The sequence below is a fragment of the Mirounga angustirostris genome, unplaced genomic scaffold, assembly GCF_029215605.1.
Source record: "Mirounga angustirostris isolate CCGP_5_RB_7025 unplaced genomic scaffold, mMirAng1.0.hap1 SCAF_3, whole genome shotgun sequence".
In the NCBI taxonomy this organism is placed as follows: domain Eukaryota; kingdom Metazoa; phylum Chordata; class Mammalia; order Carnivora; family Phocidae; genus Mirounga; species Mirounga angustirostris.
Window position 1 is genome coordinate 163342970 of NW_026991711.1, and position 24584 is coordinate 163367553.

Consider the following 24584-nt stretch of genomic DNA (forward strand, 5'->3'; position numbering starts at 1 on the left):
TCTCCATCTTTTAGTTACTCAGAATCATTAATATTAGCCATGAGTCTATCCTCATCCCTCCTAATCCCCTACACATAATAGCTTTTTAGGTACAATGTCCTCTTAATTCTCCCTTACATATCTTTTGAATGTTTTTCCTTATTCTCATTCCCTTTGCTGTTGCCATGGCTTAGCTTGGTGCTATCTTTTCCCAAACTTAACATAGTTTCCCAGCTGGCCTCTTTGCCTGATGTGTTTCCCATCCTCATTTTATTCACCAATCTTTCTTGAAAAAAAAGAAAGAAAAGATTTTATTTATTTATTTGAGAGAAAGAGAGTGTGCGAGCAGGGGGAGGGGCAGAGGGAGAGGGAGAAGCAGACTCCCTGCTGAGCAGGGACCCCCCCTCCCCCAATGCGGGACTGCATCCCAGGAGCCTGGGATCATGACCTGAGCCGAAGGCAGATGCTTAACCAGCTGAGCCACCCAGGCACCCCTTATTCACCACACTTTTTTTTTTTTATATAAAAGAATTTTTTTTTTTTAAGATTTTATTTATTTGCGAGAGAGAGAGAATGAGAGACAGAGAGCATGAGAGGGAGGAGAGTCAGAGGGAGAAGCAGACTCCCCGCCGAGCAGGGAGCCCGATGCGGGACTCGATCCCGGGACTCCAGGATCACAACCTGAGCTGAAGGTAGCCGCTTAACCGACTGAGCCACCCAGGCGCCCCTATTCACCACACTCTTAATGGAGTAGTGTCATTCATCTACATAAAGTCTGTTTTCTATTTGTATCAGATTATCTAGATTCCTTATTTTCAGTTTTCATTGCATATTCTCATGTGCTTTAATTAAATGTTTAACAATAAATTTTGCCATATGAAATAAATTAGACCACATGAAGAAACATGTTCAGTAAAAATAGTTACTTGTTCTAGGAAAAGTGTGAGCCAGTACTTCTTAGGTATAGACAAAGGTGTGATCAAAGCAGATTTGATCTAGAAAAATGCAACTGTACATTACGTTGATTTATTTTTTTATGTCTAAGCAATGAAACCATTTGAGAAACTAAGGGAGGATTTGTCATCTTTATAATGTTTTGATACTTAGGGTTTTTTTGTTTTCTTCTTTTTTATTAGAGAGGGAGAGATGGAGGGGCAGGGAGGAAGAGAGAGAGAATCTTAACTAGGCTTCACACCCAGCACAGAGCCTGACTCAGGGCTCGACCTCACAACCCTGAGATCATGACCTGAGCTGAAACCAAGAGTCAGACATTTAACTGAAATAGCCACCCAGGCACCCCTATAATGTTTTGTTGTTTGGTATGAATTATTTTTATTTCCCACAACTGAAATATCTTTATTCATAGTTACATACGTCAATTTTTCCCAGTCCTACCTATAAATTATGCAGTTATTTTTATTACTATTCTTATGTCACTCAGGTAATTGAGAGGTGAATGTATAATAATGATAGCTGCCATTTATTTTATACTTACTGTGATGTGATGTATCTCCATTTCACAGTTAAGAAAACAGGTGCAGAGGGGTCACCTGGTTAATAAATGGCTGAACAGAATTCGAGTATAAGTTTACCACTTCACAGCCTTTGTTCTTCCCATTACACCAGCCCTGCCTTCTTATGAAATGTATAGTTTATAAAATGCATTACATTTATTGTGTATATTTGTATCCAGAATTACTTCTTAAATTTCATGTGCTCCAGAAAAAAAGAAACTTCAGCTCTTGGGTTATGTATTCTCTTCCAATTTAAGATAATTTGTCATCTTCTTTCTTAATATTTCTTTAGTACAAATACAAAGTAAAAATAGTTCTATTAAATTAATACAGTGAGAATAATTCTTTCTATAACTTTTTGGCATGCTTTAGAATTAGATTAAAGAGATTACTTGGCCCATTTTTAAATATAAATAATACCATCATTAAAATAGATAACATTTTTAAAACATTTATTCCTTTTATTATACATGTAATAGTTTTTAAGATCACAAACAACCTAGATTATTTTAAATCATGTATAAAACCTTTTCTGTAGTGAGGAGCAGAGGAAGAGAGAGAGAATCCCAAGCACACTCCCCTCTGAGCACAGAGCCCTACACAGTGCTCAATCCCACAACCCCACCTGAGCCGAAAACAAGAGTCAGATGCAAAACCAACTTAGTCACTCAGGGGCCCAGTAAATTGCTTTTTTATCTTAGAAAACTTTATGTCCTTCTTAGTTTTTTTCCAGTTTTATTAAGATATAATTGACATACAATACTGTGTAAGGTGTAGAGCATAATGACTTGAGATATGCACATATTGTAAAATGATTACAGTAATGTACAGTTAACCATCACATCATATAGTTAAAAAAATTTTTTTCCCTTATGATGAGAACTTTTAGGATCTACTCTCTGAGCAACTTTCAAATATGCCATATAGCATTGTTAACTAGTCACCATGCACATTACATCCCCAATACCTCATTATCTTACACCTAGATGTTTATACCTTTTGACTCCCTTCACCCAATTCCCCTACCCTTCTCCTTTACTTAAAATACACATTATGATGATGATGATGATGTAATTAACAGTCAGAAATTACAGAAGGACTGTAATGAGGTTTTTTTTTACCGTGTTTAAAAGATATTTTGTATTTATTTAAACAGGCATCCAACACTCACAGCCTTCCAGTGATTCATTGCTTTTGGAAGTAGTGAAACAAGTAAAAGTTAGCAATATGGAGGAGGATAAATTAGACCTTCCTGAAGAAGACTTAACAGCCAGAGGAAATATGTATGTATAAGTATTTGAAAGAATTAAAAATTATTTTGTTCTGAAAAATGGGGTTATAAAATTGTGGAAGGTATTTGCTTATAATCTTAAGTACACTGACCTTTGAATAATAAAGGTTTGAACTGCATGGGCCCACTTATTTACACTTTTTTTCAATAAATACAGTATAGTACTGTAAATGTATATTCTCTTCTGAATAATTTTCTTAAAAATATTTTCTCTAGGTTACTTTAAGAATACAATATGTATTAATTGACTGTGTATATTATTGGTAAGGCTTCTGGTCAATGATAGGCTATTAATAGTTAAATTTTTAGGGAGTCAGATTTATTCATGGATTTTTGACCACACAGGGTTCAGTGCCACTAACCCCTGCATTATTCAAGGGTCAACTCTATTTCCAGAATCCATCTGTTACTGCTGTATCAGCTGTTAGGTGTCTATCAGTATTAACAGAAAATATATTGATTTCCTTATCTCTCTTTTTTGTTATTGTCATCAATATAGGCTTTCATATGTTTTAACCCCAACAATACAGTTTATTTTTTTATTATATTTTTAAAATTTAAATTCAATTAATTAACATATAGTGTAGTATTAGTTTCAAAGGTAGAGTTCAGAGATCCATCAGTGTTATATAATACACAGTGCTCATTACATCACGTGCCCTCCTTAATTGCCCATCACCCAATTACATCATCTGCCCACTAACCTCCCCTCCAACACCCTCTGTTTGTTCCCTGTAGTTAAGAGTCTCTTAGGGTTTGCTTCCCTCTCTGTTTTTATTTTATTTTATTTTTCCTTCCCTTCCCCTATGTTCATCTGCCTTGTTTCTTAAATTCCACAAATGAGTGAAATCATACAGTATTTGTCTTTCCCTGACTGACTTATTTCACTTAGCATAATACCCTCTAGTTCCATCCATGTTGTTGCAAATGACTTTTTTTTTTTTTTTTTTTGATGGCTGAGTGGTATTCCATTCTCTATGTATACCACATCTTCTTTCTCCATTCATCAGTGTTTTGGGGGGTTTTTTAAATTAATTTATTTTTATTTATTTATTTTTTTTGATGGCTGAGTGGTATTCCATTCTCTATATATACCACATCTTCTTTCTCCATTCATCAGTGTTTTGGGGTTTTTTTTAAATTAATTTATTTTTTTTATTATGTTATGTTAGTTACCATACAGTACATCATTAGTTCCATCCAGTTGATGGACATCTGGGTTCTTTCCATAGTTTGGCTATTGTGGACATTGCTGCTATAAACATTGGGGTGTAGGTGCCCCTTTGGATCACTACATTTCTATCTTTGGGGTAAGTACCTAGTAGTGTAATTGCTGGGTTGTAGGTAGCTCCATTTTCAGCTTTTTGAGGAACCTCCATACCGTTTTCCACAGTTGCTGCACCAGTTTGCATTCCAACCAACAGTGTAGGAGGGTTCCTCTTTCTCCACATCTTTGCCAACATCTGTCATTTCCTGACGTAGCCATTCTGCCCGGTGTGAGGTGATACCTCATTGTGGTTTTGATTTGTATTTCTCTGATGCCAAGTGACATTGAACACTTTTTCATGTGTCTTTTGGCCATTTGGATGTCTTCTTTGGAGAAATGTTTGTACTCCCCATTTCTTGATTGGATTATTTATTCTTCACGTGTTGAATTTGATAAATTCTTTATAGGTTTTGGATACTAGCCTTTTATCTGATAAGAAATTTACAAATATCTTTTCCCATTCTGTCTGTTGTCTTTTGGTTTTGTTTCCTTTGCTTTGCAAAAGCTTTTTATCTTGATGAAGTCCCAATTTTCATTTTTGCCTTTGTTTCCCTTGCCTTTGGAGACCTGTCTAGCAAGAAGTTGCTGCGGCCAAGGTCACGGAGGTTGCTGCCTGTGTTCTCCTCTACGAATCTGATGGATTCCTGTCTCACATTTAGGTCTTTCTTCCATTTTGAATTTATTTTTGTGTGTGGTGTAAGAAAGTGGTCCAGTTTCATTCTTCTGCATGTGGCTGTCCTATTTTCCCAACACCATTTGTTGAAGAGACTGTCTTTTTTCCATTGGATATTCTTTCCTGCTTTGTCAAAGATGAGTTGACCATAGAATTGAGGGTCCATTTCTGGGCTCTCTATTCTGTTCCATTGATCTATGTGTCTGTTTTTGTGCCAGTACCATACTGTCTTGATGATTACAGCTGTGTAAAGGAGCTTGAAGTCCAGAATTGTGATGTCACCAGCTTTGCTTTTCTTTTTCAACATTCTTTTGGCTATTTGGGGTCTTTCTGGTTCCATACACATTTTAGGATTATTTGTTCCATTTCTTTGAAAAAAGTTGATGGTATTTTGGTAGGGATTGCTTTAAATGTGTAGATTGCTCTAGGTAGCATTGACATCTTCACAATATTTGTTCTTCCAATCCATGAGCATGGAACATTTTTCCACTTTGTGTTTTCCTCAGTTTCTTTCATGAGTATTATATAGTTTTCTGAGTACAGATTCTTTGCCTCTTTGGTTATATTTATTCCTAGGTATTTTATGGTTTTGGGTGCAATTGTAAATGAGATTGACTCCTTAATTTCTCTTTCTTCTGTCTTTTTGTTGTTGAACAAAAAGAAATGCAACTGATTTCTGTGCATTGGTTTTATATCCTGCCACTTTACTGAATTCCTCCTGTATGAGTTCTAGCAATTTCGGGGTGGAGTCTTTGGGGTTTTCCACATAAGGTATCATACCATTAGCAAAAAGTGAGAGTTTGACTTCTTCTTTGCTGATTCAGATGCCTTTTATATCTTTTTGTTGTCTGAGTGCTGAGGCTAGGACTTCTAGTACCATGTTGAATAGCAGTGGTGATAGTGGACATCCCTGCTGTGTTCCTGACCTTAGGGGGAAAGCTCTCAGTTTTTCCCCATTGAGTATGATATTTGCTGTGGGTTTTCATAGATGGCTTTTATGATACTGAGGTATGTACCCTCTATCCCCACACTGTAAAGAGTTTTAATCAAGAATGGATGCTGTACTTTGTCAAATGCTTTTTCTGCATCTACTGAGCGGATCATATGGTTCTTATCCTTTCTTTTATTAATGTATTGTATCACATTGATTGATTTGTGGATGTTGAACCAACCTTGCAGCCCAGGAATAAATCCCTCTTGGTCATGGTGAATAATCCTTTTAATGTACTGTTGGATCCTATTGGCTAGTATTTTGGTGAGAATTTTTACAACCATGTTCATCAGGGATATTGGTCTGTAGTTCTCTTTTTTGAATGGGTCTTTCTCTGGTTTTGGGATCAAAGTAATGCTGGCCTCATAAAATGAGTTTGGAAGTTTTCCTTCCATTTCTATTTTTTGGAACAGTTTCAGAAGAACAGGTATTAATTCTTCTTGAAATGTTTGGTAGAATTCCCCTGGGAAGACATTTGACCCTGGGCTCTTGTTTTTTGGGAGATTTTTGATTACTTCCTCATTTCTTTAGTGGTCATGGGTCTGTTCAGATTTTCTATTTCTTCCTGGTTCAGTTTTGTTAGTTTATACATCTCTAGGAATGCATCCATTTCTTCCAGATTATCTAATTTGCTGGCATATAGTTGCTTATAATATGTTCTTTTAACTGTATTTCTTTGGTGTTTGTTGTGATCTCTCCTCTTTCATTCATGATTTTATTTATTTGGGTTCTTTCTCTTTTCTTTTTGATACATCTGGCCAGGGGGTTATCAATCTTATTAATTTCAAAGTATTACTATATACTTTCCTCTTAGGACCGCCTTTGCTGCATCCCAAAGATTTTGAACAGTTGTGTTTTCATTTCCATTTTTTTCCATGAATTTTTTTAATTCTTCTTTAATTTCCTGGTTGACCCATTCATTCTTTAATATGGTGCTCTTTAGCCTCCATGTATTTGAGTTCTTTCCAACTTTCCTCTTGTGACTGAGTTCTAGTTTGAAAGCATTGTGGTCCAAAAATATGCAGGGAATGATCCCAATCTTTTGGTACCAGTTGAGACCTGATTTGTGACCCAGGATGTGATTTTTTTCTGGAGAATGTTCCATGGGTACTAGAGAAGAATGGGTATCCTGTTGCTTTGGGATGGAATGTTCTGAATATATCTGTGAAGTTCCTCTGGTCCAGTGTTTCATTTAAAGCCTTTCTTTCTTTTTTTTTTTTTTCTAAAGATTTTATTTATTTATTTGAGACAGAGAGAATGAGAGACAGAGAGCATGAGAGGGAGGAGCAGACTCCCTGCCGAGCAGGGAGCCCGATGTGGGACTCGATCCCGGGACTCCAGGACCATGACCTGGGCCGAAGGCAGTCGCTTAACCAACTGAGCCACCCAGGCGCCCTTAAAGCCTTTATTTCTGTGTTGATCTTTTGCTTAGATGATCTATCCATTTCAGCGAGGGGGGTGTTAAAGTCCCCTACTATTATTGTCGATGTCTTTTTTTGTGAGGCTAGGACTTCTAATACTGTGTTGAATAACAGTGGTGATAGTGGACATCCCTGTCATGTTCCTGACCTTAGGAGAAAAGCTCTCAGTATTTCCCCATTGAGAATGATATTTATTGTGGGCTTTTTGCATATGGCTTTTATGATCTTGAGGTATGTTCCCTCTGTCCCTACACTGTGAAGAGTTTTAATCAAGAATGGATGCTGTACTTTGTCAAATGTTTTTTCTGCATCTATTGAAAATATCATATGGTTCTTGTTCTTTCTTTTATTAATGTAACGTATCATGTTGATTTGCAGATGTTGAACCACCCTTGTAGCCCAGGAATAAATCCCACTTGGTTGTGGTGAATAATCCTTTTAATGTACTGTTGGATCCTATTGGCTGGTGTATTGTTGAGAATTCCTTGTTCATCAGGGATATTGGTTTGTAATTCTCCTTATTTGTCGGGGTCTCTGTCTGGCTTTGGCATCAAGGTAATGGTGGCCTCATAGAAAGAGTTTGGAAGTTTCCTTCCATTTCTATTCTTTTGAAACAGTTCAGAGGAATAGATATTAATTTTTCTTAAATGTTTGGTAGGATTCCCCTAGGAAGCCATCTGGCCCTGGGCTCTTTGTTTGTTGGGAGATTTTTGATTCCTTCTTCAGTTTCCTTGCTGGTTATGGGTCTGTTTAGGTTTTCTATTTCTTCCAATTTCTGTTTTGGTAGTTCATACGTCTCTAGGAATGCATCCATTTCTTCCAGATTGTCTAATTTGTTGTCATATAATTGATCATAATCTCTTATAATTGTTTGTATTTTTTGGTGTTGGTTTTGATCTCTCCTCTTTCATTCATGATTTTATTTATTTGGGTCCTTTCTCTTCTTTTTGATAAGTCTTGCCAGGGGTTTATTGATCTTACTAATTCTTAACCACCTGCTAGTTTTGTTATGTGTTCTACTGTTCTTTTGGTTTCTGTTTCATTGATTTCTGCTTTAATTTTCATTAATTCTCTTCTCCTGCTGGGTTTAGGCTTTATTTGCTGTTCTTTCTCCAGCTCCTTTAGGTGTAGTGTTAGGTTGTGTATTTGAGACCTTTCTTGTTTCTTGAGAAAGGCATGTATTTCCCTCTTAGGACTGCCTTTGCTGCATCCCAAAGATTTTGAACAGTTATGTTTTCATTTTCATTTGTTTCCATTAATTTTTAAAATTCTTTAATTGCCTGTTGGACCCATTCATTCTTTAGTAGAATGCTTTAACCTCCACGTATTTGAGCCCTTTCCAAATTTCCTCTTGTGATTGAATTGAAGTTTGACGGCATTGTGACCCAAAAATATGCAGGAAATGATCCCAGTGTTTTGGCACTGGTTGAGACCTGTTTTGTGACCCAGGATGTGATCTATTCTGGAGAATGTTCCATGGGCACTAGAGAAGAATGTGTATTCTCTTGCGTTAGGATGGAATGCTCTGAATATATTTGTGAAGTCCATCTCGTCCAGTGTGTCACTCAAAGCCCTTGTTTCTTTGTTGATCTTCTGCTTAGATGATCTGCCCATTGCAGTAAGTGGGGTGTTTTAAGTCCCCTACTATTATTGTATTTATTTAATTTTGTTATTAATTGGCTTATATAATTGGCTGCTCCCATGTTAGGGGCATAAATATTTACAATTGTTAGATCTTCTTGTTGGATAGACCCTTGAATTATGATATAGTGTCCTTCGTCATCTCTTAGTACAGTCTTTGGTTTAAAATCTAATTTGTCTGATATAAGGAGTGCTTCCCCAGCTTTCTTTTGATGTTCATTAGCATGATAAATGGTTTTCCATCCCCTCATTTTCAATCTGGGTTGTCTTTGGGTCTAAAATGAGTCTCTTGCAGACAGCATATTGATGGGTTTTGCTTTTTTATCCAATATGATACCCTGTGTCTTTTGATTCGGGGCATTTAGCCCATTTACATTCAAAGTAACTGTTGAAAGATATGAATTTAGTGTCATTGTATTACCTATAAAGTCACTGTTTCTGGATATTGTCTGGTTCTGTGTTACTTTGGGGCTCTGTCTTTGCTTAAAGGATGCCCTTTAATATTTCTTGCAGGGCTGGTTTAGTGATCACAAGTTCTTTTAGTTTCTGTTTGTCCTGGAAGCTTTTTATCTCCTTCTGTTTTGAATGATAGTTTTGTTGGATAAAGTATTCTTGGCTGCATATTTTTCTCATTTAGCATCCTGAATATATCATGCCAGTCCTTTCTAGCCTGCCAGGTGTCTGTGGATAGGTCTGCTGCCAGTCTAATGTTTCTACCCTTGTAGGTTTTTTTTTAAATTTTAATTTATTAGTTTTTTTAATTATGTTCAATTAGCCACTGTATAGCACATCATTCATTAATTGTGTATATCACCCAGTGCTCTACCCTTGTAAGTTATGGACCTCTTGTCCCTAGCTCCTTTCAGGATTTTCTCTTTGTCTCTGAGTTTTGCAAGGTTCACTATTACATGTTGGGGTGTTGACCTATTTTTATTGATTTAGAGGGGTATTTTCTGTGCCTCCTGGACTTGAATGTCTGTTTCCTTCCCCAGATTAGGGAAGTTCTCAGCCATAATTTGTTCCAATATACCTTCTGCCCCTCCCCCGTCTTTTTCTGGGATCCCATTTATTCTAATATTGTTTCGCTCCTTGGTATTGCTTATCTCTCAAATTCTCCCCTCATGATCCAGTTGTTTCTCTTTTTCTCAGCTTCTTTATTCTCCATCATTTTGTCTCCTATATCACTAAATCTCTCTTCTGCCTCATTTATCCTAGCAATTAAAGCTTCCATTTTTTATTGCCTTTCATTAAGGGCCTTTTTGTTTTCGACTTGGTTAGAGTTTGGTTCTTTTATTTCTCCAGAAAGGGATTTTCTAGTGTCTTCTTTGCTTTTTTCAAGCCCAGCTAGTATCTTTATAATCATTATTCTGAAGTCTAGTTCCAACATCTCACTTATGTCCATACTGATTAGGTCCCTGGCAGTCAGTACTGCCTCTTGTTCTCTTTTTTGAGCTGAGTTTTTCCATCTTGTCATTCTTGCAGAAAGTGGTCACTTTTCTCTTTGTAAAATTTCCACAATTCTCTTTTTAGATCTCTGGTTGAGTTCAGAGGTGTTCAGAATGATTTAGTAGCTATCTAGCTGAATTCCTGGGACCAGACAAAAATTAAGTTCTCCTACTCCTCCGCCATCTTGGACTCTTTTCCCAACAATACAGTTTAATAGTTACTGTTTTATGCATTTGTCTAAATTAGTTAAGGGAAGATAATTACCATACTTATATACTTTGTTTCTTTGTGAACATTCAGATTACATCTGGTGTCATCTCCTTTCAGCCTGAAGGACTTTCTTTTGTTTTCTTATAAGGAAGGTCTGATAGCCACAGATTGTCTCAGTCTTCGTTATCTTTGGAAGTCTTTGTTTTTGCTTTCATTTTGGATTCTTTTTAAAAAATAGAGTTCTGTTTTTTGAAAATTAAGATTCGTATAATATCAAATTTACTATGTTAAAGTGTACTGTTCCATGGGTTTTAGTATATTCACAGAGTGAACATTACCACTAATTCCAGAATATGTCCGTCATTCTGAAAGGAAATCTTATGCTTTTTAGTAGTCACTCCCAATTTTCCCTTTTGTGCATCCCCTGGAAACCACTAATCTGCTTTCTGTCTTTATTGGATTTGCCTGTTTTCTACATTTCATTTATTTCTTAAAATAGGTGGCCTTTTGTGTCCTCATTTCATTCAGGATAATGTTTCCAAGGTTCATTCATATACCACTTTTGTTTATTCATCAATTGATGGACATATAGTTATTTCTACTTTTTGCCTTTTATAAATAATACTTCATGAATATTCATGTACAAATCTTTGTGTCAACATATGTTTTCAGTTATATTGGGTATATACCTAGGAATGAATTTGTTAGGCATGTAGTAATTCTATGTTTATTTAAGGAATTATAAAATTGTTTTCACAATGACTACACCATTTAACATTCTGGGGTTTAAATTTTTCCACATCTACCCCAACTTTTGTATTCTGTGTGTTTACTTATTATACTATCTGATTTTAAATGGTACCTTGTGGTTTTAATTTGCATTTTCCTAATGTCCAGTGATGCTGAGCATCTTTTCATGTACTTACTGTTTATATATTTTTTTATATATTTATAAATATATAAATATTTATGCAGATACTTTGCTCATTTTTAATTGGGTTATCTTTAAGTTATTAAGTTATAACAGTTCTTTATTTTATATACAAATGCCTTATCAGATGTGTGATTTGCGAAAATGTTCTCCCTTGAATGTGTTTTCCTTCATTTCGTTGATGCACAAAAGTTTTACATTTTCTAGGAGTTTTATATATTGTCTCTTACATTTAGGTCTTTGATCCATTTTTAGTTAATTTTTATATGTGGTATGATGTGGGAGTCCACATTCATTCTTTTTTTTTTTTTTTTGGAAGATTTTATTTATTTATTTGACAGAGAGAGAGGTAGCGAGAGCAGGAACACAAGCAGGGGGAGTGGGAGAGGAAGAAGCAGGCTTCCTGCCGAGCAGGGAGCCCGATGTGGGACTCGATCCCAGGACCCTGGGATCATGACCTGAGCCGAAGGCAGACGCTTAACGACTGAGCCACCCAGGCGCCCCACATTCATTCTTTTTTTATGTGATTATCGAGTTGCCTGAGAACCGTTACTTTCTTTTTTAATGGATAGTTTTGTTGGATATACAATTTTTAGTGGACAAGTTTATTTTTTTCCTTTCAGCATTTTGACTGTGTCATACCACTACCTTTTAGTGTCCTGTATTGTTGTATTTTTTGTCCATGCCTTTCAACACCTTGGCTTTATGTCCATATGTAGATCTCTTTGGATATTCATAAGATCTTCCTGGTTGTGTAGATTATTATTATTATTATTATTATTTGGCAAGTTGTCAGGCATTATTTCTTCAAATGTATATGTTTGGCTCTTTTTCTCTGTCTTCTTCTGGGAGTCCCTTTATAAAACATTTTGTTTCCCATGATGATAACCCTTTGAGGTGTTTTCATCCTGCTTTGTGTGCTTCAGATTGGACAGTTTGTTTTGAACTGTCACCAAGAGACCTGGGTCTTTCTTCTGCAAGTTCAGATATGCTGTTGTGTCCTTCTGGTGAATTTTTCATTTAGTTATCATGCTTTTTGATTCAACGATTTTCCTTGTGCTTCTTTTTTTTACAGATATGTATGTAATTTCTATCTCTTAATTGACAATCTCTATTTGACTAGGCTTTGTTGCCATAATGCACTTTAGTTCTTTAAACATAGTTTCGTTTAGTTCTTTTAATGTATTTATGATAGCTACTTTACAGTCTTTGTCTGCTAAGTTGAACATCTGCGGTCCCCCAACAACAGTTTCTTTTTACTGCTTTTGTCTTTATGGCCCATACTTTACCGTTTCATAATTTTTGTGAAAACTATGCATTTTAGATAGTAAATTGTAACCACTCTGGTTTCTGATCCCCTTCCTTGATGGTGGTTATTGTGGTGGTATTTTTGTTTAGCGACTTTCCTGGACTAATTCTGTGGAGTATATCTTACCTGCTGCCTGTTACCAGTGATGTCGTACTCATGGAATGGGTTTTTGTTTTACTTTGTTTTGTGTTTAAACAAAAAGTCTTTTTTTAAAAAAAAAAAGGCTGGCCTTTTAAAGTTAGTATAGCTTGGTGGTCAGCCAGTAATCAGTTAGTTGGTTTATTTAAACCCCTTGTTCCAGAAGACTGCCATTCTTTGCCAGTGGAACTGTGTGTGCTTTAGGGAATGTGTTCAAATTTCATGATTTATACATCTGCCCTGACTTTTACTTTCTCTGATAAAGCCTCACCTTCAGCCAAAAATGAGTAGTTAAGACCCAAATATGTAATTTATTCTGAACATCACTTTTTTATGGATTATAAGCTACACTTGGCATATATTTCTTTGGAACTGAATTTTAGTATTACAAATTGACCAGGTTCAATAGTATACTTTGTTACCATAAACAGGTTCATATAATTCTGATAATTTTTAAGATTTCCTTGATAATTTTCAGGGAACTGGGTAGGGTTAATTATATAGGGTGCTATCTTTGGTAAATTATTTAGTCAGCCTTTTAAAACAAATTTTTTTTTTTACTTTAATGACTAGTGAATTCAATGAATATGTCAGTCTCATTAATTACAAACTAAAAAACCAAACCCTTTCTTTTATAAAATATAAATAACGTTCAGACTATTTGCTCTTTCAAGTCACTTATATTTCTATTTCATCACTGTAAATATTGGAATTTCACTGTTTAGGAAAACATTCTTAATTTTTAATATTTTTTTTACAGCTTAGCTTTAAGTCGTGGGTTGCAATATCACCAATTAGGCTGGTGATACTTGTAGAGCTTCCTCCTGGAACTCCACTGGGGGGAAAAAATTGGACTTAGTCATTGCTGTCCTGGAAATGGGGCAGATGTGAAATACCTAGGACCAGGATGCAGCTGGCTTGAAAGATTTACTTGAATAGCATTCTGTGAGTGGTAGGAGTTCCCATTTCTATATCTGGCAGTCAGAATCACCTAGGCCACTAGAAGACACACCCTTCCCAGTTATCTTCCCCAATAAAAATAAAGTATAACAGTTCTCTTAATATAAATAAGGTGGCTTCACTCTAAGTAATAATTGCAGTAGTAGGTCTTTGTATCATCCCCAGTCCTACTGTTAGGGGAAATTACCTAGAAATTACCAAGAAGTCTTATTTTAGGGTGCCTGGGTGGCTCAGTTGGTTAAGCGACTGCCTTTGGCTCGGGTCATGATCTCAGGGTCCTGGGATCAAGCCCCACATTGGGCTCCCTGCTCGGCGGGAAGCCTGCTTCTCCCTCTCCCACTCCCCCTGCCTGTGTTCCCTCTCTCGTTGTCTCTAAGTCAAAAAAAGAAAAAAAAAAGTCTTATTTTACAGTTTAAGAATCAATCATAATTAGTGCTTCTGATAATTATTTATAAAACATCACTAATGATGCAGTCCTTTATTCACAGATTGGTATATTCTCCTCAATTCATGCCTCCCAAATATAACTAAAATCACATGACTAGTACTGCTGCATGTTTGAATTGTTCTCTGCCAGTAGTCTTTTTTTTTTTTTTTTTTTTAAGATTTTATTTATTTATTTGACAGAAAGACACAGCGAGAGAGGGAACACAAACAGGGGGAGTGGAAGAGGGAGAAGCAGACTCCCTGCCGAGCAGGGAGCCTGATGCGGGACTCGATCCAGGGACTCCAGGATCATGACCTGAGCTGAAGGCAGTTGCTTAACCAACTGAGCCACCCAGGCGTCCTCTCTGCCAGTAGTCTTAAAAGATTCACTATATTTTGTTTTAATGAGTCACATACAATTAAAATGTAAAACTTTTTTTTTGGAAACTGAGTTATTGGGCAATAACATTTGGACAGTATTTAAGTAATTTAATATGCAGTGAATTTTTTTTTAGTAATTCAAATATGCTTTCTTGATACTCATTTCCATTTACACAGAATACATTGTTGGGTGGTTTTTGTTTGGTTGATTTTTGTTTTTACAGTGATGAGAAAGAAGAACAGGATCAAAAAGAAAAATTGGTCTTGTCGGAAGATTGTGAACTCATTACAATAATTGACGTAATTCCTGGCAGATTAGAAATCACTACTCAACACATTTACTTCTATGATTGCAGTATTGAAAAAGAAGATGGTGAGGAGTTCTGGGGGAATAATTTCTGTTGTTCAATAGTTAAGTATCCAGTTTATCAAATATTAATGAGAAGAAAACAATAAGATAGTACTGGAATTGTGGTCTGTCATCTAAAAGGAGAAATGGAAAGTCAGTATGGGATTCGGTTTTGTTATTCAACAGTGTATTAAAGGGAATGCTTTTTTTTTTTAATGTTTTTTAAAAGGTTTAGTGAGAGGAGATTGCTGTAAACTTGTTATAAAATGCAATCTTAATTTTATTTGTACATTTATTTCCATCGGCTTCTCACCTAATCCTTTATCTGAAAATAAAAAGGATATTTAAATCTAAAATGCCAATATAAAGAGATATGTTTCTGAGATATAATAATCAGGATGATTCTCTGTTCTCATGAGAAGGAAGTGGAATAGCTATAGAATTTTTTTTTTTTTTTTTTTTAAGTTTTAAACCATTTAGGGGCTCCTGGGTGGCTCAGACACTTACGCATCCTACTCTTGATTTCAGCTCAGGTCATGATCTCAGGGTTTTGAGATTGAGCCCCGAGTCAGATCCATGCTGGATGTGGAGACTACTTAAGGTTGTCTCTCTCCCAGCCCCTCTACCTCTCCCCCCACACACAATGTGCGTGCTCTCTCTCTTTAAAAAAAATAAAAGAAATGAAAGAAACCATTTAAACATCCACTAAATTTAACAAATGATTTCTGTGAAATAGAAATTTGATTCCTTTTCCCTAAGTGCCTCTTTTGTCAGGAACTAGGAGATACTTTCTGCATAACATGAGTAACTTCATATGGTACCTTCATCACAAGATTTCTTCTGTTTTCAGGAGTAGGCTTTGATTTCAAGTGGCCTCATTCTCAAGTTCGAGAGATTCATCTGCGGCGTTACAATTTAAGGAGGTCAGCTCTTGAGATTTTTCATGTTGACCAATCCAACTACTTTCTCAATTTCAAAAAAGAGGTATGGAAGATGTTACCTTTCTGGAAGTCCCAGAGTGTTAGCTTGAAGTAATTTTCCAGCTGGTGAGCTATAATGAAACTTTGGACTCTGCTCATTTGTGAAGTCAAAATATTAGAGGAAAAAGTATATGCCTTAGGAGCTAAGTAGTAAATGAATTTTGTTGGGATTTATGTTTGAGTATTTTTAGGGTGCTTATTCTCAGTTTTTATATATGAGCAGATAAATCAGTAAAATATTGGGTGTCAGCAAATAGGTACCTCACAGTATCCAGTTGTGAAATAATATATAATATATATAATATGTTGGGATTTATGAAATTGGGTTGGGTTCAGTTAAATAATAACGGGGCAGGTATTTTTTCCGGGAATAGAGTAAATTCTTGAATAATGTAAGTGGTTAAGACATTACCCCTGAAGCCAGATTACTTGGGTCTAGATACTAGCTCCACCAGTAGCTGTGTATCTTCAGCATGTTACTTGGGATGCTTGCCCCCAACCTTCCTTCCCTCTGTTACTCACTTGGGGTCAGACTTGCATAATTTTCTGATAGCTCTCCCAGTCTTGCTTAGCTCTTCATTTTCTGTCACAGGCATCTCTCCTAATAAAATCCTTTGAATATTCAATTCTATTTTTTTCATTTGCTTCTGAGACAATCTGGATTAGCACGGTCAGTAACTAAGTTTCTGTTCATCTGTGGGGTCCAGATTTAATTATAGATGATTTTGTTCAGACGTTTAAAGGGCATTTCTGTTTTTTTTTACAAAAGAATACTTTTTTTACTATTAAAATAAAATTCCCCATAGGAATATACAAAACTTGTGTTTTTTAGGAAGGTATGTCATGTAATTAAACCAACCATGCTTCTGTTGAATACTGTACATTTGTCTAACTTTATAGTTTTTAAAGCAAATTTATATATGGTTCTAATCTTCATAAAAACCTTCAGATTCACTGTGGCAAATTCTGTTACTGCTTTTTTTATAGATGAGGAAACTGAAGTTCAAAGATGAATTTTATTACTTTACATTTGTATAGCCTTGAAGAATTCAGAAAACTGTAAGGGTAGAGATTACTATATTTAATGTACAAATGAAACTCAGTAAATTAATTGATTTTCCAGTATGATTGGTAAATGACAGGACTAAATTTGAACTGTACTCAAGCTGGTTTTCTGATTCAGTATCTGCTGATCATTCCATTATACACTATAACTTTTTCAAAAAATATATGGCTTGACTTCACCAAACCTAGTAGAGTAGTTAAAACCATAATAATCTATTTATGAGAAATGTCCAGAATAGGCAAATTTGTAGAGGCAGAAAGTAGATTAGTGGTTATCAGGAGTTGAGAGGGAGTGAGAATTTTGGAGGGTGATGGCTAGTGAGTATGAGGTTTCTTTCAAGGATGGTGAAAATGTTCCAGAGTTAGATAATGTTTATGTTTGCACAGCTTTTTTGAATATACAGAAAAAGCCCACTGATTTGTATACTTCAAAAGGGTAAATTTTGTGGTATGTGAATTATATTTCACTAAAGCAGTTACAAAAGCCATCCCAGCTTGTCTTGATCAATTTTTAAACTGTAAAATGCTGTTTTTTATAGGTTAGAAACAAAGTATATAGCAGACTGTTGTCACTTCATTCTCCAAATAGTTATGGAACCAGATCACCACAGGAATTATTCAAAGCATCAGGATTGACACAGGTAGGAAATTTTAACAGTCACTGTTTTAATGTTCATATTATATTTCAGGCTTTTGCCTAAAACTTCCTCTTCTGCTTATTTTATTTTGGTTATTATAACCATTCTTCCATTCAAATTGATTTGTTGAATTATCTTTGAATCTTTCTGTTTCACTAAAACAGTACCCTGTCCTCCAGCTCCCATACCATTTAGTTTATGGGCATATCTTATGAATTCTATTTTAATAATTTTATCTTTTTAAAATATAACAGATGGGTTTGTTGGGTTTTTCTAATAATAAAATTAATCTATGCATGAGGTAAAAAGTGGGAAAATATAAAAGACCCCATGGGAAAAAAAGGCAAAAAAAAAAAATCCGTTCATCTATTAGCCAAATCTAATTAATGCTCTTGTATATTTTATCCTCACCTGTATCCCAGTATATCTTGAATTTCTACTACCAACATCCAAGGAAAGACCATTGTTTTTTTTGCTTTCCAGGACTGTCAGTAGTCTCCTAATTCAGGTCTCTGCCTCCTGAATCTCTCTTCCCTCTTATATATGCTTTAATCATAATCTTAAGTGTTGCTCTTGTTCAAAAGCTATCAGCAATTCTTTCATATTGCTTATGGAATAAGCTTTATTTAATGGAATACATTTCCTGTTTTTTTTGTGGAATAAACTTTATTTGTTAAAGTACTTCTCAAGTTAGCACTCAAGAATAATTTTAATTGGGTTTTCTATAAAATATATGTATATATATATAAATTCATTTCTCACCATTCCCATAAGTATATCTTTTGCATAAGGCAAAACAGTAAACTTAAAGGTGAATATTAATCTGTCAGCAAAATTCTTCGGCATACCCAAACTGTGTAGAGTAATTAGCAGGCTAGTGATTAAAAGAAAATAGTGGTTATGTTTTTCTTTAGAAAATTTTATATCTAATGTAGCAAAATCCCGTCTACTATTGTTCTAGCAAGGCAGTTCTCTGAGAATAGGTAAGATAATATTTATTTAAAATTTATAGATATTTTAGTACTTTAGGATGCTTTTTTTTTTTTAATATGTGCACTTCTGAAAATTTCAATTTATAACAAAATTTTCAATGTTGGACAGTCCTAAAATTGACATTTTTAAGATATTTAAATAAAATAACTTAATTGGAAAAAAGAATTCTTGTGAATTTTTTGACTATAATAAAAGATTTATGTTTAATTTTCTCTTCCTTTTCTAAAGATCAGTTTTTAAAAGGAAGGAAATTTAGGAAATGTTTATTGGTTTAAGCCTTTTTTAAAGCCCCATTCCTTTTATTAGTAAGATGATCAAGATTATGGGAACAAAAGATTATGTTAATACTATCAATAATAGGGGCGCCTGGGTGGCTCAGTTGGTTAAGCAACTGCCTTCGGCTCAGGTCATGATCCCGGAGTCCCGGGATCGAGTCCCGCATCGGGCTCCCTGCTCAGCAGGGAGTCTGCTTCTCCCTCTGACCCTCACCCCTCTCGTGCTCTCTCTCTCATTCTCTCTCTCAAATAAATAAATAAAATCTTAAAAAAAAAAAATACTATCAATAATAGTTACTAACTTGTAAAAATTTAAGTTAATTTGGATTTTGCTTTTTGTACTATCTAGAAATGGGTGAACAGAGAGATATCAAACTTTGACTACCTCATTCAAATAAATACAATGGCAGGACGAACCTATAATGACCTTGCGCAGTATCCTGTGGTAAGTTTTATAGAAATCTTATAAATATGGAATTGACTTTCAGTTTTATAATACCCAAAATGTATGTGTAAGATGATTTTTCATCTTTAAAAAAGATACAAAAACTGTTTTTGCCTTTTGTATATTTTCTACATGCTATCTTCAAAAAGTATATAAACATGAAGAGTAATTAAATAATAAAAGCTTTTTTTTCCACTTCGTTGAAAATATTCCAGTGGAATTATAGGAAATAATGTTTCTGGTTATGGAACTGAAGATGAATAAACATTTGAAACAGGGAAAAATATTTTTAAAGACTATTCCTTTTTGTCTTTAGATAAGCATTTGATGTTACATATAGGGATAGTAGCTTCTCTGGAAAGGGATGTCTGAATTGTAAATTGTGGCTCTTTTAGTTTCCCTGGATTTTACAAGATTATACGTCAGAAGAGTTGGACCTTAATAACCCATCTGTATTTCGAGATCTTTGCAAACCAATTGGAGTAGTTAATGATAAAAATGCCAAAGCCATGCGAGAAAAGTAAGTGCCTTTTATCCCTTTTGAAAGATACCCATCATTTTTGAAGGTATTTTGAATTTGCATTGATTTCTACCATGGCCAACCAGATGTTACTTTTTTTAAATGCACAGCGATTTTTGTTAATCAGTCTGATAATCCCTTCACTATGTCTTCTTGAAAATACATCATTGTCCCTCAAGTATCTTAACTGTAGTCTGTTTATTTCACTTCTTTGCCAAATTTCAATTGACTTTGTTTAGAGTTTCTTTTCAGTTTGTATGTGCTGAAAGGTAATTTTTCTTCCCAGATATTTTAGACTTATTAACCTCCTAATTTAACATGCAAAAATACCCTTAATTTAATACAATATTTTGGTAGATATAAAATTAATACTAACCTATGATTCACAAATAATGTGAATAAATAAAATATAGTGAAATGTGTAGAAAGTTGCTGTCTTTTAATGAGGAAAGGAATTTTTATAATTCTGTATATTTATGATCTATCCTGTGAATGCCTTACAATTTTTTTTTATTCAAAGCAAGCTGCTGACAGGTAAAAGAATAATTTTAATTTCCCTTTTTCTCCATGTGAAATTGTGGATGAATTGTCAGTTATGACTTCTAATAATAAGGGCAAAAAACTATTTTGCAAACAAATAGTGTAGATTTACTTGAGAGTAGATTGTACTTTTTTTTTTTTTAAGATTTTATTTATTTATTAGAGGGAGAGAGAGAAAGCACAAACAGCGGGAGTGGCAGGCAGGGGGAAAAGCAGGCTCCTCGCTGAGCAAGGAGCCCGATGGGGGACTCTATCCCAGGACCCCGGGATCATGACTCAAGCCGAAGGCAGACGCTTAACTGACTGAGCCACCCAGGCATCCCTGTACATTTTTTTTTTCATTTTATTTGCAAATCTATCTTAGGACTTTTTGTAGTATTTGATACTTGATTTGATTTACTAGTGGAATTCTGCTGTGTATATGTTACCTCACTACCATTAGTCAAACTTTCTGACAATAACAAAAAAACAAGCTTTTTAAAATACCGTTCCACAGGAAATATTGTTTTAAATTTCAGTAGTATATGTTTTTGCATAGATGCAGATGACTTTGACCTGAAAGCTTTTATTCCCCTAAATATTAATGATTCCTGTGTAAAAGGAAATTGGCCTCAACTCGATGAACTAATTACTGTTTTGGTTTGAAAAGTTTAGTGTTTAGTTCCTCCAAAAAAGTGTTCTTACTCAGATTTTATACCCGCTAATTCAGATGTCAGTATTCAAACCACCATTCAAAACAATTACACAGTGGTAGTGCTTACAGAATCACTGTATATATATCCTTTCCTTATTATCTGCTTTAGGTCTTCCTATTCATCATCTTCCTTCCTATCCAACCTTCTTTTTCCTTTAATTGTTAGGCATTCATTTCCATAATTCTTGACCGATCTTCTATATTTTCTTTCATTACCTTGGCCACAAAGGGATGTCTCATTATCACTTTGCTTGCAGTAGCAGAAAAATGGAAACAACCCTTTGTAAATAAAACTAAAGAAATAGTTAAATTGTCATACATTCATATATGTTACTGTTATAAATACCAGGTACTGGGGGCGCCTGGGTGGCTCAGTTGGTTAAGCGACTGCCTTCGGCTCAGGTCATGATCCTGGAGTCCCGAGATCGAGTCCCACATCGGGCTCCCTGCTCGGCAGGGAGTCTGCTTCTCCCTCTGACCCTCCCCCCTCTCATGTGCTCTCTCTCATTCTCTCTCAAATAAAAAAAAAAAAAAATCTTTAAAAAAAAAAATAAATAAATACCAGGTACTGTTAAAAAGTAGACTACTCAGTCATTTGGAAAGACATAAGTAGAAAATTACTAATGAAAAAATAGGTTGTGAACAATATATTATGTATAGCACTTTTATATTAAAATATATTTGTGTATTAACTTATACATTAAGGGTGACAGATATTCATCAGAATGTTAATGTTAATTATCTCTGTGCTTGATTTTAAGTTTCCCCTTTTTTGGTTCTCTGTGTTTTCTAATTTATCTACAGCAACTATATATTATTGCATAATATGAAACTATCCCAGAATCCTGTTTCTAGTGATACTACTTTCAGGAAAAAAAAAGAATTTTTTTTCATTTATTAACTTGGTGTGATGATATGAATATGTAAATAATGAATATTAACAGGGACTTCTTAAAAAGCATGTTTCTAGCAATGCAATACAACCTTATGTCCTCCTAATTTAATATTACTGTTGTGGTTACAAAAGTTTAGTTTCTTTTTTTAGATATGAAAATTTTGAGGATCCCATGGGAACTATTGATAAATTTCATTATGGTACTCACTATTCAAATTCTGCTGGGGTTATGCACTATCTTATTCGTACAGAACCATTCACCACCCTCCACATCCAGCTTCAGAGTGGAAGGTATGTTTTGGGTAAATAAGCTATTTTCTTAATACTACATGTTAGCATTGAAAACTCTTGGCTTTCATGTCATGTACTGTATAACAGGGCCTTATCTTTTTTATTCTCCTCTATTAGATTTTGATTCATTTAATAGCCTCTAAACAAAAACAGCCAAACTAGTTTGAGAATGGGTCACTCCAGTTGACTTACACAAATGACCTTTAAGGAGAATTCCTTTTTACTGTTATCTAGTGTAACTTTGTGATTCTTACTGGTTTTAGGAACCTGCCAGAGATTGAGAGGTTGAACTGATTTAGACCTAGATCCATGACATCTGCCAGAGATTTAAACCTAACCAATGCATATGTAGTCCTCTTTAAAATATTTATTAAAGAATAAAAATAAGGAGGAATGAGGGGCTCTTACATAATCCACACAGGTCTGTGATGCCATTGTATTATCATATTTACCTGTCAGTTATAACTTACTATGTTTCACACTTTCCTAATAATCCTAAAGAAACAAACTTCTTTATGAGTCCTCGGTTTTCCAGTGTATCCTCTCTGTAGCTCCCTACTTAATCACATTTTATCTCCGTGTTGCCTTATTCTTTAACATTACTATTTCACCTTTCCTGTGCACCCAATTGAGCTATATAAACATTGCCTATTCTACTCTCTTGGCATATAGTTTTTATCTCTCAAAATTAACCTTACTTCCTATCTCTAGTACAGTAAGCCTTGGCTTTCAAGAAGAGACTCTGTCCCCATGATCACATTAACCATCTCCAAATGTTACATATACATGATAGCAGGTAATTTTCACCCCATTAAAGTATAACTGGGTCTTTTCAGCTTTTAATGATTTTAAAAATAAGTGATTTTATTGCAAAGCTTAAGAAATAGATTCTGTGCTTCAAAAGACACCATCAAGAAAGGAAAAGGACAACCCATTCAGAGGGAGAAAATATTTATAGGTTGTATATCTGATAAGGGACTTGTATTTAGAAGTCTATAATGCAATAACCCTTACAATGCAATAATAGACAACCCAGTTAAAAACTGAACAAAGGATCTAAGTGGACATTTCTCCAAAGAAGATATACAAATGTCCAAGAAACATATGAAAAGATGCTCAATATTATTAGTCATCAGGGAAATTCAAATCAAAACCAAATTGAGATACCTCTTCACACCTCCAAGGATGGCAATAATAAAAAAGACAGATAATACCTAGTATTGACGAGCATGTTGAGAAGCTGGAACCCTTATATACTGCCTGTGGAAATTAAAAATGCTGTAGCCTCTGTGGAAAACAGTCTGGCAGTTCTTTAAAGGGTTAAACATAAAATTATCATATGACCTAGTAATTCCACTCCTAGCTATATATCCAAAATAATTGAAGACATATGTTCATACAAAAACTTGTAGACAGGTGTACATAGCAGCATTATTTGTAATAGCCAAAAAGTAAAAACAGCCCAAAGGTTGTTTATCTGTCAGGTGAGAAAGGAATAAATAAAATGTAGTATATCTGTACAATGGGAATCTTATTTGGCCATGAGTAGATAAAAGGAATGAAGGATAGATACATGTTGCGACATGAATGATCCTCAAAAACAGTATGCTAAATGTAATAAGCCAGACATAAAAAGCCACATGTTGTATGATTTACGTGAAGCGTCCCAAAGAGACAAATCCATAGAGACAGAAAGTAGATTAGTAGTTGCCAGAGAGTAGAGATAGAGTGGATGGCGAGTGACTGCTAATAGATGCAGGGTTTCTTTTTGGAGTGATGAAAATGTTCTAAAATTTGTGGTGATTGTTGCACAACTCATGAATATACTGAAAATCATTGAATTGTGAATTATATGTAAATTATATCTCAGGAAAGCTGTTCTCCCTTACCCAAACAAAAAATTCTACCATTAAAACTCTATCCCCTTAAAGGTATGGTGATTAACATAACAATAAAAAATTTAAAAAAAACTATATCTCCTTAAATTTGGATACACCATTATTAGACTTTATTGATGACCCAACATTGACTGTAATTAAACTCAGAGTTCTGCTAAGTTCAGCTCCACCTCAAACCAAGACTGGTAGGCATAAAAAGAGTCAAAATAGTCATCAGTGTCATTTAGTAAGTCATTACTAGGTAAATCCAGGAAAACAATATCAAAGGTGATGAAACAGAGGGGTTTATGCTTTTTGTGAATAAAACAAATACATAAAAACAGTATAATAAAATTGTAACATGACTACTTGACCTTCTTGCAACTACCATAGGCCTGTGGTGGAACTTTAAAATAATAGTATATGCAAGTAAAATATAAAAAG

General features: G+C 34.8%; 1 protein-coding gene across 3 annotated transcripts in view; it reads left to right on the forward strand.

Annotated features, from left to right (window-relative positions):
- The window catches only part of NBEAL1 (neurobeachin like 1), a 188150-nt gene that overhangs the window by 117053 nt on the left and 46513 nt on the right, over nucleotides 1–24584 (forward strand). For all 3 annotated transcript variants that reach the window (XM_045868178.3, XM_064586933.1, XM_064586934.1), the window contains 7 exons: nucleotides 2650–2776; nucleotides 14803–14951; nucleotides 15778–15911; nucleotides 17512–17613; nucleotides 19228–19323; nucleotides 19719–19843; nucleotides 22123–22263. In XM_045868178.3, the coding sequence (XP_045724134.1) occupies nucleotides 2650–2776; nucleotides 14803–14951; nucleotides 15778–15911; nucleotides 17512–17613; nucleotides 19228–19323; nucleotides 19719–19843; nucleotides 22123–22263 (874 nt within the window). The remainder of the gene's footprint in view (nucleotides 1–2649; nucleotides 2777–14802; nucleotides 14952–15777; nucleotides 15912–17511; nucleotides 17614–19227; nucleotides 19324–19718; nucleotides 19844–22122; nucleotides 22264–24584) is intronic.